This window comes from Haliotis cracherodii, unplaced genomic scaffold, assembly GCF_022045235.1.
Source record: "Haliotis cracherodii isolate W230 unplaced genomic scaffold, xgHalCrac1.p SCAF_14, whole genome shotgun sequence".
Taxonomy (NCBI): domain Eukaryota; kingdom Metazoa; phylum Mollusca; class Gastropoda; order Lepetellida; family Haliotidae; genus Haliotis; species Haliotis cracherodii.
The window spans coordinates 16,987,083-17,011,588 of NW_027266269.1; the positions used below are offsets into that span (position 1 = coordinate 16,987,083).

At 42.3% G+C, this 24,506-nt stretch overlaps 1 protein-coding gene across 2 annotated transcripts; it reads left to right on the forward strand.

The window, feature by feature from the left end:
* Positions 1-433: 433 nt before the first annotated feature.
* Positions 434-24,506, forward strand: LOC139461036 (G patch domain-containing protein 4-like). Of its 2 annotated transcripts, XM_071242532.1 has the most exons (7): positions 434-567; positions 2,785-2,858; positions 8,141-8,233; positions 9,708-9,809; positions 11,549-11,637; positions 21,513-21,563; positions 23,628-24,506. In XM_071242532.1, the coding sequence occupies exons 1-7, from the start codon at positions 513-515 to the stop codon at positions 24,238-24,240; spliced, it is 1,077 nt and encodes a 358-aa protein (XP_071098633.1). In that variant the 5' UTR covers positions 434-512; the 3' UTR covers positions 24,241-24,506. The 2 variants fall into 2 exon arrangements, with proteins under 2 accessions (XP_071098633.1, XP_071098634.1); XM_071242533.1 differs by lacking the exon at positions 8,141-8,233.

Consider the following 24,506-nt stretch of genomic DNA (forward strand, 5'->3'; position numbering starts at 1 on the left):
GATTCAAAGTGACGCAGAGGTTTTGAACATTTCGGAAGCAATTCAATTGTTTTTTTCAGTTTCCTGCTCCACTACAGGTCGGCTGGTATATAAAAAGTGTTTAATATGGGAGGAAACAACTAGCAACTAATTTTGGCCTAATTATTTTTTACCCCAATTTTACATTTATTATGTTAATAATATTGGGACAGTTACTTACAATATGATCACTCATATCTGTCATTTCTGGTCCAAATATTGGAGACTTATGTTACACATTCCTAACTTCAGCTAAACCCATTGTTCAATGCCTTGTTTATGATAAGCGGTATGCCTCTTTCAAAACAACCAATCACAAGGCAGTCACGCGCCCTTCTCTATCCCATAATATAAGTGTCGGAATATGCCGATTTGACCCGAGTGAGGAAATTTGTCGAGGCATTCAGAATGTGGAAGGGAGCTAATCCACCTTGGACTTGCTTTCTGTTTACAACCCACGTGTGACAGGACCATCGGTCTCGTAACTGTACGGAATGTCGAACAGTACATTTGCACGTAACCAACTCCTAAAACATGGATGGACAGAGGGTAATAGTCGACTCGATCCGGACACCCAGTTTTTATGGTTTACCAGCTGTTAATGTCATAATAGATGCAGCGATCTGGTATGACGAAAGAATACCTTGTAAATCTATTGCAGTAGTAGAAGGGAGCAATCATTTGATTTTCAGGGGTAGGCCGGGATTTTTTATAAGAACATAATCAACACCCTGTTTATCTGAAAATATGCCACAGATGTCCAAATAATACAGTTAGAAATCTAGTTAATTTTATAATTTATAAGATATGATTGAGCACTTGATTTTGAAAAAAATATTTGAGCTAGAAAATGCTCACTTAAAACCAAAATCCCAGCCAACTAGGGCTGGGATGAGTCCGGGTATCTGATCCCCTATTACCCGACCTTACCCGGGTACCCACTGCTGGTCTCAAGAGTTGGGAACAAAATCTCTGATTGGGAATTGTTTTACCGCAGCCCTGGCCGAAACTATTTAGAAATATGTAACAAACGATCAGATCATGCGTACACAGAAGCTGACTCAAACATATGCAAGTCAAAAGGAATGTGTGTATTGTAAGAAAAGAATTGCGAACATTAGCAACTTGTAGTGTAACCACTGAGCTATAGTGAGTTTTTGTCATTAACCAATATATCACATGACTAACCGACTCAGGACCCACCGGACCCGAGTACCCAAGTTACCCATCCCAGCCCTACAGCCAACCCCTTCTGAAAATCAAATGGTTGCTCCCTAATTACATCTAGACCAAATACTAGGGGGAAATGGGCATCAGCACATGCAGCATTGTCCCACTTTATTAAATTTATATAATAAACACTTCATCAAAGCATTTTCCATTTACAGCCAAAAGTATTATTGGGTGTAAGATCAAAAGATACATACTCCTAAAAATTAAACAACACATAAAAGTTTAGCATGGATCCTATTACTCAATATATTGCTTTACGAGACAGAACGTCAACCTTTCTGAAACTTTATTTGTAAACAATAACCGATACCCCACAAGCTTACTCGGCTCTGCTCACCTTATTCCGCTACAGAATGTTCTGTGAGTGTAGGCTTATCACATGACCAGACTTTTCTCTTGTTTGTAAACAAACACACATCTGAAATAAGAACAGACAGGCCTAATACGCTCCTTTCGAGACGCTTTACATATTGTTTTGTATAATCATATAGACATCCTACTACAAATATGACAAAGAAGTGTAGGATAATATAGTTTTACACATTAAAGTGAACCTATTGCTAGCTCTCCGTTGGGCTTTGATTACAGCATGTCGCGGAGAAGTACCCCAATGAAAATAGTTTTTCACATTTGAGGACATTTTCTCGATGTTAATCTAAATGTGTAGACTTGTCCAAAATGAAACCGATGAAACACACGTTAATGGACTGGAAGATGTGGCACTAGGTACTAGGCTGGTCGTAAGGAACTCAGGGTAGGAGAGTGATTGGCTTCATATGACCAAGCATATATATGGTAATGCAGGCTTTGATCAACACTGGCTTCTTAATCTGGCAATTAGTCATTTGTAACTCATCTGTAAGAAAAACAAACACAAACTTTAACTAAAATTTGCCTCTAATATGCCTACTGAAGCCAGTTTACTCTGTGCAGTGCTTGTGTTATCGGCTTCACTGTAGGGAGCTCTATTCTTTTGGTTTGAGTATTAAATCAGGCATGTCAAGTCACACTTGGAAATTATTTCATGCATGATTTAAAAACACATAGAACTATCTGCGTACTGTCCCTTAGTCTGTGAACTACTTGGGGGCACAGATGGCCCAGTCCTCTGAGGCGCCGCGATTTGCTGTGCAGAGTTGCGTCCCTTGGGCACGCCAGAAACCTATGATTGTGGGATTGTCAGCAGCATACCCGCGCTCGTGGGTTTCACTGAAGTGGTAAAGGTCTGAGACCTGCATCACCTCGAGCTTTCCTCCCACATTAAGCTGACACGCCCTCAGGAGACCAGGGATTGTTCCCAGTTACAATGTAGGTACAGCCAACAGGAGACCAGGGATTGTTCCCAGATACAAAGAGGAAAAAAATTCAGTTTCGATCATCCCTTTAATTCCTATGTTGGAAATCCTACCAAGCACATTATTGTTTCCTCTTGTGTCTTGATTATAAACTTGTGTCTGACCTGCTGTCAAGTGGTAAAAATAACAGCCAGACAACAACTGGTGTGAAGCTAATGTTGATGCTCTATGTTCACAGGGTCTGGCCTCGGCCGAGAGGAAAGTGGGATGACGGAGGCTATCAAGGTGCAGATAAAGAACAACAAAACGGGGGTGAGTTAGCCAGCTCTTTTGACAACCATGAGGTACTGGGGACCTGTTCTGACCTGGAAACCTCCCAGGGCACTGGTACTGCATGAAGGAGGCATGTGTTTTCACAAACCAGGGTTGAGGCCTAACAAACTATAAGCACATATGTTCTACATGCTTCACACCTCCTCTTAAGGTAACACTAAGATCAGCCTTAGAGCACTGAAAACAGAATTATGTGGCCGAATAGTTGACCAGTCAAAACTATTCCCACATGTATGCGTAAAACTTTGGTATTTTGTTCATGTTGCTGATGCTTAGAATGGAAACTCTTATGAAACTTGTGACATAGCTTCAGTGTACTTTTAAGGCCTGTGTGTTATTGGAACAAAATTCTTTCAAAGTATATAACATATTCGTCAAACATCAAGCACACCAACGTTACTTACTTACTTACGTTTGGAGATTTAACGTGCACTTTCCGACTGGAGCGTATTTCGCACACGGGCCCGGTCGGGCCATTTAGCGTGGTTTTGAAGGGAAAATAAAGGTGTTGCAACCAGAGGGGGGTTTTAGTGGTTGCTTATATAAGTTTTGGAGATTTTGAAATTTGGAATGCATGCCTAGGGGTGTGGTAGTGTACTAAGGGAGTGTGTTGGTGTGTGTTTGTTTGTTTATGTGGTGTGGTTGAGTGTTTTTAGATGCGGATCATTAGATTGGTTTTAGTTAAGTATACGCCTAGTGCTTTAAATTTTTCTATATTGTTATGTGGATTTAGGATTGATTCTAGGGTTATGGCTTTATCTAGTTTTAGATTTGTTTGGAGTGTTGCTCGGTGGGTTTGGTAGTGCGTGCAGTGTAAGAGTGCATGTTCTATTGTTTCCAGGTGTGGGCAGTGTGGGCATTTTCCGGTTGCATGTTTTTTTATTTTTAGGAGTTGACTGTTTACTTTAGTGTGACCTGTTTGGAGTTTGGTGATTATTCTATCAATTTTCTTGGATGGATGGAGGATTTTAGGTTTGGTTAGAGGTTTTTTGAGGATTTTGATTATCTGTGAGTTTGTTTTTAGGTATGTCTTATGCCATTTTTGGGTGATTTTACGTTTGTTAATGCTTTTGATCTCTGCTTTAGATATTGGTAGATTAAGGCTTATTTCAGGAATTTTGAGGGATTTTTTGGCGGCTTGATCGGCGTTTTCGTTTCCATATATTCCTACGTGGGCTGGGATCCAGATAAATGCTATTTGTTTGCCTGCCTCTGTTAAGTTATTTGCGCTTTTGAGTATTTGGTTAATGAGTTTAGGGCGGTTTTTGGTGTTTTTATTTTGGAGGGCCTGTAGTCCACTTAGTGAGTCTGTGAGTATTAGGATTTTTTTATGTTTTTTAGCATGTTGGTTATGGAGGGCGGATGCTATGCCCATTAACTCTGCAGTGAAGATGGATTGGTTGTTTGGGAGTCGATAAGATTGAGTGTTCCTATTTGGTTGTGCTATGTGGACTCCGAAACCTGTTTGATTTGTGATCGGATCGGAAGATCCGTCTGTGTAGATGTGGCACCAATTTGGCCAGTTTTCGTGTATGTAAGCTAGTGTGGTGGATTTAGCTATGTTTGGATCGGTTTGTTTGTTTATTGAGTTTGCCAGAGATGTGTCTATTTTGGGGATTTTTAGTTTTGGGGTAAATATATTTGATGGTTTGCAGTTTTGTTGGAGGTTATCTATTTGGTTTTCGTTTAGGTAGTTGAAAATTCGTTGAGATATTGGAGTAAGTAAAGGGTGCTTCCTAGTTAGAGCCTGGTTACGAGGGCGGATATTTTCGTTTAGGAGGTTTTGGATGAGAGGGTTTGATTGGGACGAGGCCCAGAAATTAAGGGTTAAGTGTTGCCTACGTAGGTTTAGTGGCATTTCTCCTGTTAAGGCCTGAAGTGAAGTGAGAGAGGTGCCATGTTGGGAACGTGTGACTATTTTAAGAGCTTGGTATTGGATTGAGTCTAGTTTTTTGGTTAGGTTATTGCTAAGCGTATCATAGATCGCACATCCGTAATCTAATTTAGACCTAATTAGTGATGTGTAGAGAGAGAGTAGAGTATCTTTGGAGGCCCCCCAGTTGGAGCCGGTGAGGCATCTTAGTGCGTTTAGATCTTTGCTGCATTTAGTTGTTAAGTTTTTAACGTGGGCCTCCCATGTTAGGTGTTGATCGAAGATTAGCCCTAGGAATTTGGTTTGTTTTTGGAACTTAATTGGTTTATTGTTTAATTTAAGATTTGGGATGGCGTGTTTCATTTTTCGGTGTTTGAAGACTATTCCTGTAGTTTTTTCGGAGTTTAGGGAGAAGCCCCACTTGTCTGCCCATTGCTGTATTTTATTTAGGGATTTTTGGAGTAGATTTTGGGAAGTTGACATACTTTTTGTGCGGATCCAGAGGGCTCCGTCATCTGCGAATTTAGATGTTTTAATTTTAGGGGATAGGTCCTCGAAGAGGTCATTGATCATTATGTTAAAGATTGTTGGGCTAAGAATGCTGCCCTGGGGAGTGCCGTTTTCTAGGGGACACTGGTCCGATAGAACCTGGTCTATACCCACTGTGATTTTTCGGTTATTTAGGAAGTCCTGGATGTAGTTAACGATTTGTCCTTTTAGTCCTATTTTTTTAAGTTTTTGAATTAGCCCGTTGTGCCAAACCATGTCGAATGCTTTTGAGAAGTCCAAAAGATGCCTGTAGTATATTGTTTGTTGAGTTGTCCTGTTTTGATCTCCTGTTCTAACCGGGCGAGATTGTCTAGAGTTGAGCGGCCAGGAGTGAACCCGCTTTTGTCTGTATTTATGGTGTTGTTTAGAGTTAGGTAGTGTTGTAATCTATTTTTGGTCATAGATTCCATTACTTTACATAAGTTTGAGGTCAGAGATATTGGCCTGTAAGAGTTAGCTTGGTTTGTAGGTTTGTCGGGTTTAGGGATAGGGATAACTAGAGCCTGTTTCCAAGAGGTTGGTACCTGGCCGTTTAGGTAGATTAGATTATAGAGTTTGAGTAGTGACAGGAGTAGCTTGGGAGGGAGTTTTTTGATTATTTGGTAGGATGTTAGGTCTAGTCCTGGGGCTGTTCCCTTTTTCCTGTTTTGGAGTACATAGTTTAGTTCTTCTATTGTGAAGGGTTGGTTTATTTCTAGGTTATCGTTTAAATCTTTGGTAGGTTTGGATTCTGTTTTGAGTTTTGTTTGGAATTTATCACTGAAGTTTTTGTTACTGCTGATGGTCGAAAAGTGTTTAGCTAGGTTATTTGCTTTTTCGCTGGGGTTGGTTGAGTTATTTATATTAGGAGTTTTTTTGTGTCTTTTTAGGCCTCTAATGGCATGAATTTTGCGCCAGTGTGAGGTTATTTAATCCCTCACAAAATTTTTTCCAGTCCCTGGTTTTGGCTATTTTGACTAGGTTTTGGACCTCATGGTTTAGTTTGTGGGCTATAGGTATGTAGTTATGGTCGCGTTTGGCTTTATTGAAGGCTTTTTTACGTTTTTGTCTGGTTTGTTCTATTTCCTCGTTCCACCAGGGTACTGAGGGTTTGCCTGATTTGTTTGCTTTTCTAAAGGGTATTGAATTTTTAGCTGAGGTGATTATGTATTCTGTTAGGTTTTTGCAGAAGGTTTCTGGGTCATTATGTTCTATCTCGTTTAGATTGGCTTGTTTGCAGATATTTTGGAATTTATCCCAGTTAGCCTGGTTATAGTTAAATTTGGGTTCTGAGTTTTTGGGTTTGTCGGGGACGTTGGTATTTCCTATGGTTATGTTTATTGGGAAGTGGTCACTTCCTAGTGGGGCGTCGTGAACTTCCCATTGAGTGCTTTGGGCTAAGTCTGAGGTGCATATACTTAGGTCGATAGCCGACATGTCTCTATTGCTTTTATCATATCTGGTTGGTTGGTTATTGTTAAGTAATACGAAATCGTTGGCCTCTATCCATTCAGAGATTATTTTACCGTGATTATCTATTTTTTCCCCCGTGCCCCAGGAGAGGTGGTGGGCATTAAAGTCTCCTAGAAAAATTGTTGACTTTTTGCCTATTTGTTGAAGTATGTTTAGATCCTCTGCTTGGATTTTTTGTTGATGCCAGTGGTAGATATTTATGATGTTTATTTTTTTGTTGTTTAGGGTGATTTGAATACCGTTGGTTTCTAGGTTTGGGGTGTTTATTTTGATCTCTTCATACTTTAAGTCTTCTCTAATTAGTATGGCTAAGCCTGCTGATGCTCTAGTTGTTTTGGTTTTAGGACGATCTGTTCTGACTATGTTATAGTTGGCTAAGTTAAATTTTGATTTATTTGAGAATGCGGTTGATTTATTTGAACATGCGGTCCTTTGTTTAATTTAAATTTTGCTTTTAGTTCGTGGCTGTGCGAGTTAAGCCCGCCAGCATTCCACTGAAAAATATTTAGTCCTGCCATTATTTGGGTTTTTAGTGTTTGGAGATTGGTTGTTTTATGGGATTATTTTATATGTCTGAGATAATTAGTTGGTAACCTGTATTGAAGTCTTTATAGTTTTGGGTGGTGAGTTTGAGTTTGAATGCTACTTTATGCAGGGCTTTAGTGCTAGCATCTGGATTTATTTGTTTTAGCATGTAAGCTAGAAGGAGAGTAACACTATTTAGCGTGTTTTTTTGGAGAGTTTGGGGTTTACGTTGTAGTTTTTTGGTTCTTTTAGGTGCTGAGCGTGTTATTTCGTTTACGTCATCATCGGTTTCTACTTCGTAATAGTCTGAGTTATCGTTGTTTAGTTCCTCACTCTCCATGGGGGTTGGTAGCGTGTCTGGTTGTGTTTGCGTGTGCATGCTGGGCGTGTCTGTGTCTTGGCTGCTGATTGGATTTTCGGGTTTTGCCTGCTCGGGTGTGGTTGTTGTTGCCCTGGTGGCTGTAGGCTGAGTGGTGGAAGGTTGGGTGATGGCAGGTATAATGCGGTTTGTTTTGCGTGCAGGTGTGGATGTTGTGAGAGGGTTGGGGGTGGTGAAGGTTTGGGGGTGGTGTGGGTAGTGGGTGTGGGTGGTGATTGCTGGGTGTACTTCCTGGAGGATACCATCCCATGCGGAGTTTAGATGTCGGGGAATGTTTGGTTGCGGTGTGGGTATGAGTGGTTGTTTCGTATGCTGTGTTAGTTTTCTTGTTTGGTGTTTGGCCGTATCTATATTAATGTGTCTGTTGGCCTGTTGTGTGAGAGTGTGCCTGTGTGGGCATTTGTTAGAGAGTGAGGAGTGGTTTGTTGTTTTACAGTGTATCGTTTACACACCAACGATAATCCATGACATCTATCTATTCAGGTGGGCCACGATCCAGGTGCAGAGTTCACTCATAACTGGTGGGATCATGTCTTCAACAAAACAGCTAAAGCCATAAAAGTGGGGGCTGACCAGGTATGTCAACTTGAGGCAGGTGGGGGCTGACCATGTATGTCAACTTGAGGCAGGTAGGGGGTGACCAGGTATTTCATTTTAGGCAGGTGGGGGGTGACCATGTATGTCAACTAGAGGCAGGTGGGGGCTGACCAGGTATGTCAACTTGAGGCAGGTGGGGGCTGACCATGTATGTCAACTTGAGGCAGGTGAGGGGTGACCAGGTATTTCATTTTAGGCAGGTGGGGGCTGACCATGTATATCAACTTGAGGCAGGTAGGGGGTGACAGGGTATGTCAACTTGAGGCAGGTAGGGGTGACCATGTATGTCAACTAGAGGCAGGTGGGGGCTGACCATGAATGTCAACTAGAGGCAGGTGGGGGCTGACCAGGTATGTCAACTTGAGGCAGGTGGGGGGTGACCAGGTATGTCAACTAGAGGCAGGTGGGGGGTGACCAGGTATGTCAACTTGAGGCAGGTGGGGGCTGACCAGGTATGTCAACTTGAGGCAGGTGGGGGCTGACCATGTATGTCAACTTGAGGCAGGTGGGGGGTGACCAGGTATGTCAACTAGAGGCAGGTGGGGGGTGACCAGGTATGTCAACTAGAGGCAGGTGGGGGCTGACCAGGTATGTCAACTTGAGGCAGGTGGGGGCTGACCATGTATGTCAACTTGAGGCAGGTGGGGGGTGACCAGGTATTCATTTTAGGCAGGTGGGGGCTGACCATGTATGTCAACTTGAGGCAGGTGGGGGCTGACCAGGTATATCAACTAGAGGCAGGTGGGGGGTGACCAGGTATGTCAACTAGAGGCAGGTGGGGGCTGACCAGGTATGTCAACTTGAGGCAGGTGGGGGCTGACCATGTATGTCAACTTGAGGCAGGTGGGGGGTGACCAGGTATGTCAACTAGAGGCAGGTGGGGGGTGACCAGGTATGTCAACTAGAGGCAGGTGGGGGCTGACCAGGTATGTCAACTTGAGGCAGGTGGGGGGTGTCCAGGTATGTCAACTTGAGGCAGGTGGGGGCTGACCATGTATGTCAACTTGAGGCAGGTGGGGGGTGACCAGGTATGTCAACTAGAGGCAGGTGGGGGCTGACCAGGTATGTCAACTAGAGGCAGGTGGGGGCTGACCATGTATGTCAACTAGAGGCAGGTGGGGGTTGACCAGGTATTTCATTTTAGGCAGGTGGGGGCTTTTTCCTAATATTGAGGTGACAGTGTGTGTGTTTCAGAATGGTCAGGTGACACAGAGTGTGTGTGTTTCACGATGGTGAGGTGACATGTGTGTTTCAGGATGGGGCGATGACTCCTGTGTTTTTCCTAATATTGAGGTGACAGTTTGTGTGTTTCAGAATGGTGAGGTGACGTGTGTTTTACGATGGTGAGTTGACAGTGTGTGTGTTTTACAATGGTGAGGTGACGTGTGTTTTACGATGGTGAGGTGACACGTGTGTTTTTCCCAATATTGAGGTGACAGTGTATGTATTTTAGAATGGTGAGGTGACACTCGGCAGGAAGTCCCCAGACAGCAAGGAAGAGAAGAGGGCTGAGAAAGCCCGGAAGAAGATGGCGCTGTATGGGAACTTTGTCAAGGTATGAACTCATTCTACAGAAATTCTTTTACTCAGGATTTCAGTGGAGGGGGTACAAGCCAGAAGAAATATGTTTCACATAAATGAATACCAACTGAGAAGTTGTTTCATAAGAATGTTGTCATTATCCCCCACCACAAAGTGGAAGGGGGATACTGGAAGGAGTGCTGTCTGTCCGTCCTTCTGTCTTTCCATCCGTCCATCACATTTTGTTTCTGGAGCAGAACTAAAAAAACATGAGAGATATCTTATCCAAACTTGGCACATAGATAGGTCTAGTGGTGAACTGGTGCCTTTTGATATTTTGGGATTTTAACCAAAAAATATTTAGAGTTTCCACAGCATCGATTTTGTCTAAGACTGGAAATGGCAGTAGTGCTCTTTTCTGGAGCAGATCTTGAAAAACATACAATAGTTCTTCACAAACCTTGGCACATAGATAGGTCTAGTGTTAAACTGGTGCTTTTTAGGATTGAAAAAAAAAGAATATTTTCGAGTTTCCACACCATGACTTTGACTAAGAATGAAAATGGCAGTAGTGCTCGTTTCAGGAGGGCTAATGCCTTGCACACAACCAGACATGTCATACTGGCAGGTGATATGAGTATTTCAGGCTTGTTTTCCTGACAGAAAACAGTTGAGACTTCTCGCCCAAACAGATTTTATAAGCCAAGCTCACTGATACGCTGAAGTCATGGTTCTATGTGTGTGTTGTTGGGTGCTATGCTGAAGTCATGGTTCTATGTGTGTTGTTGGGTGCTTCAATGAAGTCATAGTTCTATGTGTGTTGTTGGGTGCTACACTGAAGTCATGGTTCTGTGTGTGTTGTAGGATGCTACGCTGAAGTCAAGGTTTCATCTATGTGTTGTAGGGTGTTACGCTGAAGTCATGGTTCTATTTTCGTGTTGTAGGTGCCATGCTGAAGTCATGGTTCTATGTGTGTGTTGTAGGGTGTTACGCTGAAGTCATGGTTCTATTTTCGTGTTGTAGGTGCCATGCTGAAGTCATGGTTCCATGTGTGTGTTATAGGGTGTAACGCTGAAGTCATGGATCTATTTTCGTGTTGTAGGTGCCATGCTGAAGTCATGGTTCCATGTGTGTGTTGTAGGGTGCTACGCTGAAGTCATGGATCTATTTTCGTGTTGTAGGTGCCATGCTGAAGTCATGGTTCCATGTGTGTGTTGTAGGGTGCTACGCTGAAGTCATGGATCTATTTTCGTGTTGTAGGTGCCATGCTGAAGTCATGGTTCCATGTGTGTGTTGTAGGGTGCTACGCTGAAGTCATGGATCTATTTTCGTGTTGTAGGTGCCATGCTGAAGTCATGGTTCCATGTGTGTGTTGTAGGGTGCTACGCTGAAGTCATGGATCTATTTTCGTGTTGTAGGTGCCATGCTGAAGTCATGGTTCCATGTGTGTGTTGTAGGGTGCTACGCTGAAGTCATGGATCTATTTTCGTGTTGTAGGTGCCATGCTGAAGTCATGGTTCCATGTGTGTGTTGTAGGGTGCTACGCTGAAGTCATGGATCTATTTTCGTGTTGTAGGTGCCATGCTGAAGTCATGGTTCCATGTGTGTGTTGTAGGTTGCTACGCTGAAGTCATGGATCTATTTTTGTTTTGTAGGTGCCATGCTGAAGTCATGGTTCCATGTGTGTGTTGTAGGGTGCTACGCTGAAGTCATGGATCTATTTTTGTGTTGTAGGTGCCATGCTGAAGTCATGGTTCCATGTGTGTGTTGTAGGGTGCTACGCTGAAGCAAGAGGAAGGTCGGCAGGTGGAAGAGAAGGAAGGCAGCAGCAGCGAGTCTGAGGAGGAGGAGAAAATAGACAAGTAATACTGAATTCATGCAGCAGCTGACATAGAGAAGAGCTGCATGTTCTGCCTTTGCACCAAGTGTTTACACATATATAGTGATATACCACCTTGTGTCCAGGCTATATGTAGTGTTATACCACCTTGTGTCCAGGCTATATGTAGTGATATACCACCTTATATCCAGGCTATATGTAGTGATATACCACCTTGTGTCCAGGCTATATGTAGTGATATACCATCAGTGTGCAGGCTATATGTAGTGATATACCACTTTGTGTCCAGGCTATATGTAGTGATATACCACCTTGTGTCCAGGCTATATGTAGTAAAATACCATCTGTGTGCAGGCTATTGAAGTGATATACCACCTTGTGTCCAGGCTATATGTAGCGATACACCAACTTGTGTCCAGGCTATATGTAGCGATACACCAACTTGTGTCCAGGCTATATGTAGTGATATACCACCTTATATCCAGGCTATATGTAGTGATATACCACCTTGTGTCCAGGCTATATGTAGTGATATACCATCAGTGTGCAGGCTATATGTAGTGATATACCACCTTGTGTCCAGGCTATATGTAGTGATATACCACCTTGTGTCCAGGCTATATGTAGTAAAATACCATCTGTGTGCAGGCTATTGAAGTGATATACCACCTTGTGTCCAGGCTATATGTAGCGATACACCAACTTGTGTCCAGGCTATATGTAGTGATATACCACCTTGTGTCTAGGCTATATGTAGTGATATACCACCTTGTGTCCAGGCTATATGTAATGATATACCACCTGTGTGCAGGCCATATGTAGTGATATACACCTGTGTGCAGGCTATATGTAGTGATATACCACCTGTGTCCAGGCCATATGTAGCGATATACTGTCAAGTCCCGTTATTCCGACATTGTTGGTTGCATATGATTATGTCGGATTAATGAGTTTGTCGGATAAACGAAATTAGGTATTATCAACGTTCGTGATTGAAAATTGGAGAACTACACGATAGATAACGATTCAAACATGTTGTAATAAAAAAAAGGGAAAAGGAAATATTCATAATGTTGTGTTACATTGTTCGCCGAATATGTTTTCTAATCATGCAACCTCTAAAGTTTAACACAAAACACAAAGTTTATCTCTGCAGCTGTTTAAATATGCTGCTACTCGCCGACTTGTCTCGCATCAAAACACGGGCTGTGTACTCACGGGCAGATGACCATGGAGTACGCTGATCACTGTGTCGGATTAACGAGACTGATTAATGAGTGATTTCAGCATAAAGGTTGCAAATTAGGTGTTTCGGAGTCGGAGTGCGAGACTGTCGGATTAACGGGTCTAAACAGCACTGATTTAATCGGTTGCCATCATTTGTGTCGGATAAAGCCGATTTTCGGATTAATGAGTGTCGGATAAACAAGACTTGACTGTACCACCTTGTGTCCAGGCTATATGTAGTGATATTCCACCTGTGTGCAGGCTATATGTAGTGATATACCACCTGTGTGCTGGCCATATGTAGTGGTATACACCTGTGTGCAGGCTATATGTAGTCTTATACCACCTTGTGTCCAGGCCATATGTAGTGATATACCACCTTGTGTCCAGGCCATATGTAGTGATATACCACCTTGTGTCCAGGCCATATGTAGTGATATACCACCTTGTGTCCAGGCCATATGTAGTGATATACCACCTTGTGTCCAGGCCATATGTAGTGATATACCACCTGTGGCCAGGCTACATGTGATATACACCTGTGTGCAGGCTATATGTAGTGATATACCACCTTGTGTCCAGGCCATATGTAGTGATATACCACCTTGTGTCCAGGCCATATGTAGTGATATACCACCTGTGTCCAGGCTATATGTAGTGATATACCACCTGTGTGCAGGCTATATGTAGGGATATACCACCTGTGTGCTGGCTATATGTAGTGATATACCACCTTGTGTCCAGGCCATATGTAGTGTTATACCACCTTGTGTCCAGGCCATATGTAGTGATATACCACCTTGTGTCCAGGCCATATGTAGTGATATACCACCTGTGGCCAGGCTACATGTAGTGATATACACCTGTGTGCAGGCTATATGTAGTGATATACCACCTTGTGTCCAGGCTATATGTAGTGATATACCACCTTGTTGTCCAGGCCATATGTAGTGATATACCACCTGTGTCCAGGCTATATGTAGTGATATACCACCTGTGTGCAGGGTATATGTAGTGATACACCACTTTGTGTGCAGGCTATATGTAGTGGTATACACCTGTGTGCAGGCCATATGTAGTGTTATACCAATTTGTGTCCAGGCTATATGTAGTGATATACCACCTGTGTGCAGGCTATATGTAGTGTTATACCAATTTGTGTCCAGGCTATATGTAGTGGTATACACCTGTGTGCAGGCCATATGTAGTGTTATACCAACTTGTGTCCAGGCTATATGTAGTGGTATACACCTGTGTGCAGGCCATGTGTAGTGTTATACCAACTTGTGTTCAGGCCATATGTAGTGTTATACCAACTTGTGTCCAGGCCATATGTAATGCCTGTGTCTAGGCAATGAAGCTGAACGTTGACATACTTTTTCTCACCAATGATGAAACATTGTAGTGACGTTACTATTTTTCTCCTTATGATGACATCAAATTTTGTTCAAATCATTAAGAGTTTAGTGTTACTTTTTATTTCTTAGTATTTATACAGAAATTATTTGAATATCCATGCTGACAGCAACTTTTTTAAACTGTCCATTTTTAACTTATCCTGCATTACTCTTTAAAGCATTCACTGTGCACCTTGCAAGAAAGAAACAGACAGCGTACCGGCGATGGTCCTGGGCGAAGGAATAATAAACTGTTCTAAGTCCCACTTTTCCCACCCACCGCCGTTGTCCTGTGACCTCTGTGACCCTTGGTCGCCTACAACATGGACGTTTACAAAACGGAGCTCTCGTTTTGGATTTATTTAGACCTTCAGTTTTCAACTACAATTCTAAAATTCATCTGCGACAGGTGATGTATTCTTTTAATATTACTCTCAAACATGTTGTGCAGTTGTAGATGTTTAATAGGAGTTAAAAGAATCTGTCTGCCATTTTGAATTGTGTTACAATTGTTTGCCTGCTAAGGTGGTCAATTTGTTTACAATTCTCAGCTATGTACGTATAATATATTTATGTTTTTTTCAAATACTACTAGCGTTGAGTCGTGTATATACATACTACTGAATACACTTTCAACTCGTTACAAAAATTTGCCGATAGATTAATTAGATCTCTACAGCAGATTTCCAGTCCCGCTTTATCAAAAGTCTCTACATTGCATAACTTATGCTTGCGTGTTGTACTAATTGTCGTAGAAAGAAATCTGCTAAAGATCCTCATTCACCTTGTCTGGAATTCACACAAGTTTGTGCATCAAACTCTAAATGTGTTTTTTGCATAAATTCCTCTCCAACGAGTGTTACAACGTATAGTCAGGTCACTCACAAACACATTTCCTGCAATTCCGTCATGAGACTAGGAAGATGTCACAATCGCTGATTAGCGAGGAATGTGGTTCGGTCATTACTATGCAACCATTATCGTCGACAAGTAATATGTCGTCTGTTACTGTCACTGCTGAAGAGCACGCTCAGCTGAAAACCTCAAATCCAGAGGGTCCTGTGAGGATCATAACTGACCCTAATTTTCAGTCGCCGGAGAAATCTACCTCAAGATGCTTTGATGCGGGGTGTGCAAACCCAAGCCACATACAGTGTTCCCTCGTTATTGCGCCCTTCAGTATAGCACTAACTCGGTTATAGCGCCCGGTAAAGCATGGCTCCCAAAATTTACTAACATTTTCAATAAACTCAAGTTTTCCAATGACGCGATGCTAAAATTCCCCCATCTCAGAAAACATCAGCTGATCACCGCGATCACATAACACCGGAAATACCAGTCAACAAATCCGAACTGAAGTACGCAATTTGATCCTATTATTATAATATCTGGTAATAAAAAAAAAAAATTCATTGTGTATCTGGATTAATGTTTGCAATTTATTTTTTTAATTATATTCAAAATTTCATTCAATAATTATAATAATGTTTACAATGATCGTATGTCGAACCACGGTCAGATTACCGGTATTGACGCCTTGAAATGAACTTTAGTTGCAAGAGAATGGATACACATATCATAAATGCCGTACCATGACTCGCTAAAAGTCATATTTGAGGCAGTTTGACTATTAAATGTCAACATAACGTTTTCCCAATGGAAATACATGCAGCACGGGAAGTCCCTACGGTGACTGGTCAAAATCGTTCCATACGTCAAAAAATATCCTGCATACAATCTGTACTTATAATTATAAGTATATATGGTGTAAGCTGCAACTAAAATAACAAGATATTGGAATCTATTATTCCTGATAAAATAATAATTTCAGATACAATTTCTGCTGACCATTGCATCAGATTTCTTTAAAGTGGTATCACTGGGTATGTTTTAACTGAATCACAGGTAGAGTGGGAGGAAACGTGTGCACAGCTGATTGCTATTTCCGGCTTAGTTTACGTGAAAATACACATGGTAATCTTAATCTCTGCATATAAGACAATACCTTTGAGAGCAGGAAATACATTTTAACATGTCTAGTGATGTTTTATATCAAATTTCATACTTTTATTGTCCAAGTTTGTTATAGATCTACCTGCTTATTCACCTGAAGGGATACGATGTGTTTTGGGTTTTTTAAAGTGCAGATTAATACTCGATCAATTCTGTTTTTACACTATGAATCAAAAATAACTTCTGAAACGTGCAACGTAGATCGTGTTAGGTAGGAAGAGCATGTATACTGTTTTGTTGGTCATCTACCACCTCCGACTCGACCTTCGTTAAACCGCTGATCATCTATAACGCTCATCAATTATTTGGACCCCGAAGGTAGCGTTGTAGCACCCCGAAGGTAGCGTTGTAGCACTGTACAAGCAAACAGGAGTAGTACCAGGCTGCTTGCGTGTACTTGGACATCGACGCATGACTCCTATTCACCAGGCAGTTCATCTAAGCCCTCGGTCAGAAGTAGTACTACATATGGGAGTAGAAGTTGTTTACCACCATTGTTCACGCACACGCCAACATCGTTCTGATTCGTCGGACTACTCTAATGCTGAAGAGGGAGATTCCTCGACAGAATGGAATACTCACCTTGGTTTGGCACAAGCACCTGATTGGGTAGCTCACCGCCTCATCTCAGTGCCTTCCCCGGGTAACGGGGTGAATAAAAAAGATACAATAGGCACACATCCTACGTCGGTTCCAGTCGACCATATGATATCAGATATGTTTAGATCTTTGGATGAGGACTTTTTCAGGCTGACGCTTACGCCGTCATTTAAGCCATCCAAGAAGGATGAATTTCCTATCCATGGCTTTGATGCAGCAGACCAGGCACATAGTTTGGATGAGGATATACAGAGAATGACAGGCTCGTCAAGGCCTACTACTCTTAAGGCTCAGGATACCAGAGTTGTGTTTATTGAAACAGAAATTTGAAGGGTATTAAAACCTTAGCACTAGCATCCTCAACACATGCAGTAGATCTGTTAAAGGATAACCCTAACCAACTAGATCAAATCCAAACTCTAGTTTATTTAAATCATATGAGAAATCACCTTAAAGCTGTGTTGGCAGAAATAACTGTCACACGGAGGCTTGAATCTTAAGCCCTATCTACTTGGGATTCAGAGTTTAAGCGCAGGTTGTTACATCAACCTTGGTCTTCCACGTCTCTGTTAAATGAGCAGATTATGGACACGCACTCCAAAGTTTCCGCTTATGCTTGGGATACTTGCTTGTCGATACCCCAGTAGGTGGGAGACTGAATCGATTTTGGAAGAACTGGAGCATCCTCAAAGATGATTATGTTCTCAACGTACTACGTCACGGTTACCAACTAGACGTAGAGGTACTGCCACCGTTGACCACAGCTGCTCTCCCTTGGAATTATTCAAGAAGGCAACATCTGCTATTAAAGGCCAACATAGACATGCTGTTGGAAAAGAGAGCCGTAGAGATTGTACACACACCAGCATTAACACCGGCTTTTTATTTCCATATCTTCCTGGTACCTAACAAGGGCTCTGACAAGATGAGAATGATACACAGTCTCTCTGTTTTCAATGAACGTTACCTGAAGCGTCCACCTTATTTCCGCCTCACCACGTTGAGACTTCTCAGAACCAGCATAAAAGCGTTCAATTCCTTGATCAGTCTCAATCTGCGGGATGCATATCTGCATATACCGATCCATCCCTCTGACCGCAGGTTCTTCAGATTCCAGTTCAGTGGGGTTGACTACCAGTGGGCAGTGCTCCCATTTGGCATTTCAGTGGCCCTGTGGCTATTTATAAGAGTAATGAAGCCCATAACTGCGTTTCTACACCCGAGGAACATTTGGTGCGTGTCATACATAGATGACTGTCTCCTGTGTCATCAACACACACAGATGTTAGTACGCCACCAGGATTTCTCCAGGATGCTGCTATATCAACTGGGATGGACAATCAACGAGGTGAAGTCAGACTTAACTCCATCTTTTTTACTCCAGTTCATAGGAGGCTTGTCTTACTTCTCAGGGTAGTACAATAGATCGAGGAGACTTGCTCTGACTTTGGTCACGCCCTGGTGGCTGGCAAGAGGGTGGTTCGTAGAGCTCAGAAATCTAGCAGAAGACGATCCACTACCCTTCCCACAGTGGTCCAACCTACTTATCCACCCTCACAACGAATTGCCTCATGCAACACCAGACAGATTTCGTCTGCACATTTGGTTCATCTTAAAAAGGCATTTAGTGCAAAGGGCTAATCGGCACGGGCAGCAAAAGCTATAACGCTAGCTCATTGTCCTTCTACTAGAGGTCTATATGATGACAAGTGGGGATCGTTTGAAACATTTTGCAAGGCTGTATGTTGAGCCCATTATTGTTTATCCTCTTTATTAATCAATTAGTGTCTGAAATTGAGGCAAGTGAATGCCGGGGAATTTTTGTAAGTGAAGTTATTGAAACAATTAAGCTGCTGCTCTTTGCAGATGATGTTGTCCTACTTGCAGACTCTGTGATAGAATTGCAAAGAAAATTAGATATATTAGAATTATTTTGAAATAAATGGGCAATGGAGGTAAATATGGAAAAATCAAATATTATTGTTTTCAGAAACAATGGGTATCTAAAAAAAGTTGAAAAATGGTTTTATAAATCTATGGAAATGTCAGCAACTTCACATTATAAATACCTGGGCATTATATTTTCTTCCAGGTTAATCTGGTCTAAAGCTTGTGAGACTATTTCATTACAAGCTAGAAAGTCATGTTTTCCGTTATTTCAACTTATGAAAACTTATCCAGATATATCTTTGAAGACAATTGTTGCTTTGTTTGATTCAAAAATTGCACCCATTCTATATTATGGCAGTGAAATTTGGGGATATACATACAGAGTATCTATAGAAAGAGTACAAAGTTTTTTTTTAAAAGATTTTTGAAACTGGGAAAACAAGCACCTTCAAGTGCAGTTTTGGGCGAAGTTGGCCGTTATAACCTATGTATAAATTATTTTAGCAGGTGTCTAAAATATTGGTGTAGACTTATTCGTATGAATCCGAAGCGTTACCCCTATGCCTGTTATAAAATGTTACAGTCACACGATGCGATTGGGGCTTTGAACTGGGTTTCACATGTCAGGATGTTGTTATTTCAAACAGGTTTTGCTTATGTCTGGATTGCTCAGGTTTGTGGAAACACGAAGGGTTTCATAACTGTGTTTAAACAGAGATGTGTAGATATTAAGATACCGAAATGGTTTCAAAAGATTACCAGCTCACATTTCCTGTCACATTATAATTCATACAAGTCATTACTAGCGCCAGAGATGTATATCACATCGGGTGTTTTAGATAAAGACTTGATCTGTGTATTAGCTAAGTTCTGCACTCTTTCGCATAGTTTGAAAATACAAAAACTGCATTATAGTAAAAATAATGCGGAAACAAATGTTGACCAGCTGATGCTATACTGTGACCAGTGTGATGAATTAGTTGTTGAGGACGAGTACCATTTTGTACTAGGCTGTTCATACTATAAGCAAAGTAGAAATACATTTATTCCACAATATTACCATAAACATCCTTCTCGTCAAAAATTAATTGAACTAATGTCCTCTACAACACATTCAACAATCAAAGGTCTTGCTTTGTACCTAAAGAGAAATTTGAAAAACACAAGAAACAAACAAACATAATTATGTATTATGTATTACGTCACATATCACGGAAACATTGTAAGTCAACTGTGTGAGATCCACAAATAAATTAGATGTAAATGTATTGTACTCTGGGCCACGAGGCCTCCAATACTGAAATAAAGAATCTTGAATCTTGAAAGTCAAGACCCTACTACTGCGTCACCTCAGTTTTGTGCTGAATACATCTTCGAGCCCCTCTATGCATCCTCATTTTATGCCCTCACCAAGAAAACAGTATTTCTCTTGGCATTAGGCACGACGGCACGGGTGAGCGAACCACATATGATCGACATCAGCCGGGTTTGTTTTGAGCATGGGATGCACAGAGGGGTGCATCTTGGGTTGTGCTGGGATGTTATTGCTAGGAATCAATTACCAGGCCAACCCCATTGTTCCTTCACCATCCCACCAATATCGACTATTGTAGGAAGCGAAGATGAGGGTGAACTTCTATTATGTCTGGTATGGGCACTGTGAATTTTCATCCGCCATTCAAAGACTAGGCGTGGTTCGAGGAAGTGGTTATTTATACCCGTGTCTGCTACGTCAAAGATTGAAGTAAGTCTTAACAACATATTTCTATAGTTACGCGCAATCATCCTTCAGGCTTATTTGATCGGCAATTTTGATCTGCCGAGAGCGAATAATCCTCATGAGATCAGGGCATTAGCCTCACTCCATGGCCTAACACAGCAATTGCACTATTAAAACCATCATGGAACAATGTTTTTGGAGGTCCGACACAGTTTTCGCCAGTCATTGTCTTCGCCAAGTGACTCTCGAGGACGTTGAATGTGTACATGGTTTTGGGCCGTTGGTTGTAGCCTAGCAGCTTACCAACCCCCGACGCAAATAATGAAGCCATTCTATTTCTGGTGCAGTCAATCAGATTTTGCCAGCGGAAGAATATTAGACAATCAATTGTCTACAAGGCTCTATATTGTAGTAAGTAAAGATTTGGCTGATGAGCTATTTGCCTTTATTACTAAGATGTATAGGGAGCTACTCTTTAATTCCTCTGTTCAATTGTTTTTCACATTTAAATAACCCGACCATAATGGAGTTTTTCTGAACTTTTCCGCTTCACGGTTTATGGACCAATTGGTGTTGTACCTTCAGGGTGTGTATTATTGAGGTGTCGGTATTTTCTGATACAGATGCATTAAGGAGTAATGCAGGATAAGTAAAAAAAATAGTAAATCTTAATATTTCTTACATTTGTATACTTATCCTGCATTACTACATTTAAGGCCCAACCGTCGCAGACTTGCCTCCCAACTTTGGCTTCAGAAACCTCAAAAGTATGTCTTTCTTCAGCTCAGGCGACAGGCAGTGATGTGAAGAGGTGACAGGGGTCACAGGACAGTGGCGGTAGGTGTGAAAAGTGGGACAGTATATTATTTCTTTGCCCAGGACCATCGCCGGTACGCTGTCTGTTTCTTTGTCGCAAGGTGCACAGTGAATGCTTTAAGGAGTAATGCAGGATAAGTAGAAAATGGACAGTTTAAAAAAGTTGCTGTCAACATGGATATGCCTGACTTACTACTTTTGGATCATAGACACTTGTTCCTGGTTTTGTTGCAGACCATCTGAGGAGGAGGTGTTTGAGCTGTGTGGTGGACGCACAGCCCACAAGTAAGTACATGACTTGGCTGGTGCAACATCAGGGACACACAGCCCACAAGTAAGTACATGACTTGGCTAGTGCAACATCATGGACACACAGTCCGCCAGTAAGTACATGACTTGGCTGGTGCAACATCAGGGACACACAGCCCACAAGTAAGTACATGACTTGGCTGGTGCACATTCAGGGACACACAGCCCACAAGTAAGTACATGACTTGGCTGGTGCAACATCAGGGACACACAGCCCACAAGTAAGTACATGACTTGGCTGGTGCAACATCATGGACACACAGCCCACAAGTAAGTACATGACTTGGCTGGTGCAACATCAGGGACACACAGCCCACAAGTAAGTACATGACTTGGCTGGTGCAACATCATGGACACGCAGTCCACAAGTAAGTACATGACTTGGCTGGTGCAACATCAGGGACACACAGCCCACAAGTAAGTACATGACTTGGCTGGTGCAACATCAGGGACACACAGCCCACAAGTAAGTACATGACTTGGCTGGTGCAACATCAGGGACACACAGCCCACAAGTAAGTACATGACTTGGCTGGTGCAACATCAGGGACACACAGCCCACAAGTTAGTACATGACTTGGCTGGTGCAACATCAGGGACACACAGCCCACAAGTAAGTACATGACTTGGCTGGTGCAACATCAGGGACACACAGCCCACAAGTAAGTACATGACTTGGCTGGTGCAACATCAGGGACACACAGCCCACAAGTAAGTACATGACTTGGCTGGTGCAACATCAGGGACACACAGCCCACAAGTAAGTACATGACTTGGCTGGTGCAACATCATGGACACACAGTCCACAAGTAAGTACATGACTCGGCTGGTGCAACATCAGGGACACACAGCCCACAAGTAAGTACATGACTTGGCTGGTGCAACATCAGGGACACACAGCCCACAAGTAAGTACATGACTTGGCTGGTGCAACATCATGGACACACAGTCCACAAGTAAGTACATGACTTGGCTGGTGCAACATCAGGGACACACAGCCCACAAGTTAGTACATGACTTGGCTGGTGCAACATCAGGGACACACAGCCCACAAGTTAGTACATGACTTGGCTGGTGCAACATCAGGGACACACAGCCCACAAGTAAGTACATGACTTGGCTGGTGCAACATCAGGGACACACAGCCCACAAGTTAGTACATGACTTGGCTGGTGCAACATCAGGGACACACAGCCCACAAGTAAGTACATGACTTGGCTGGTGCAACATCATGGACATACAGCCCACAAGTAAGTACATGACTTGGCTGGTGCAACATCAGGGACACACAGCCCACAAGTAAGTACATGACTTGGCTGGTACATCAGTAAGAACCCTGGTGTATTTCTGTTTACATTAAACCTTTTGATGAAATACAAAACTCTGTCACATAACCACTTCTTTGTCCTCTTCCTAACAACTAATAATGATGAATAGAGGAATATGCCTGTTTATCGGTACATGAACAAATATCTGCTGGAAAGTATCTTTAAATCCAGGGGCAAGGGTGGCTCAGACATCTAAAGTGTTGCCATTTGCTGTGCACTGTTGCATCTTTTAGGCACGATGAAATCCCATGATCATTGGTTTGAATCCCTGATCTTCCCTGAATAGGATTCCTGGTTTGTCAGCACCATGCTAATGGGTTTCACCAAAGTGCTTCATATCTAAGACATGCATCACTGACATGCTGGTGTTATTTGACTGAAATGATGTTCAAAGCAACGTTATTCTCCAGTCAAGCAGTCATTAATCTCTTCATCATTACAAAGTTCCCCCAGGGAATTCCTGGGTTTTCCAGGTTAGAGTAGGTGACCAAGTGGATCAGGTGGTCAGACTCGCGGACTTGGTTGATAACATGTCATTGTACCCCCATGGGATGGATGAATGCTCTCAAAATCACTGAACTTTCAGATCCAGACTTGATTATTTACAGGCTGATATCATCTAGCTGAAAAACTGCCGAAAGTGGCATTAAACAACAAACAAACGTTACAAAATGGTGAAGGACCCATTTGAGCATGTAGGTGTGTGTTACAGAGGGGCTCGTCATGGGCTGAAGCTGAACGGGAAGCTGCAGCGGGTCCAGGCTATGGAGGAACAGCTGATGCTGCAGATGAAGGCTGCGCGACCACCTGAGGCAGCAGGCAACACAGGCCGCCTCCATGGGCAAGACACAGCACCACAGGAGGGGAGGAAGAAGAAGAAACATGTAGGTGAAGAGATTGAATTGTCATTGGAGGAGAACAGTCAAGGAACTGAGGGTGTTGAGAAGAAGAAGAGGAAGAAGAAGAAGAAGCATATAGAGGGAGAGATTGAATCCCCATTGCAGGAGAACAGTAGTGCAGCTGAGGGTGTTGGGAAGAAGAAGAAGAAGAAAAAAAAGAGAAAGAAGGAGAATCATTTTGACGATGAGATTGAATTGCCATTGCAGGAGAACAGTAGACTGAGTGAGTGTGATGAAAGGAAGAGGAGATATCCAGCAGTAGAGACTGGCCCGCCTGTCCACGGGGACAGTCAGAGTGATGGTGAGAGTCCATCCGAGGGGAGGAGGAAGAGAAAGAAGTGTAAGAAAGTTAAGGAGTTGGAAGGAGAAGAACAATCTTGTGAATCACACCACCCTAAGAAGAAAAAGAAAAAAAGAAAAGACTAAGTTGTGTCATCTTTGTATTGTACACAAGGAATGTATAAAACTACAGGCAATTAAAGCTGGATGGGTTTTTTCATGTGATAGTTTAATTCCAAAAATGCGTGTCATTGATGAAGTGACGGGTACTATTTAAATGCTGTAAATACACATTTTTACGAATTACTAATTGCGTCTGGACATTGGACATTCATCAAATTTACAAGGCTTTCAATTGATGGAACAGCTTGGTAATTTTAATGAATAAAATATGATTGTCATTTGACAATTTC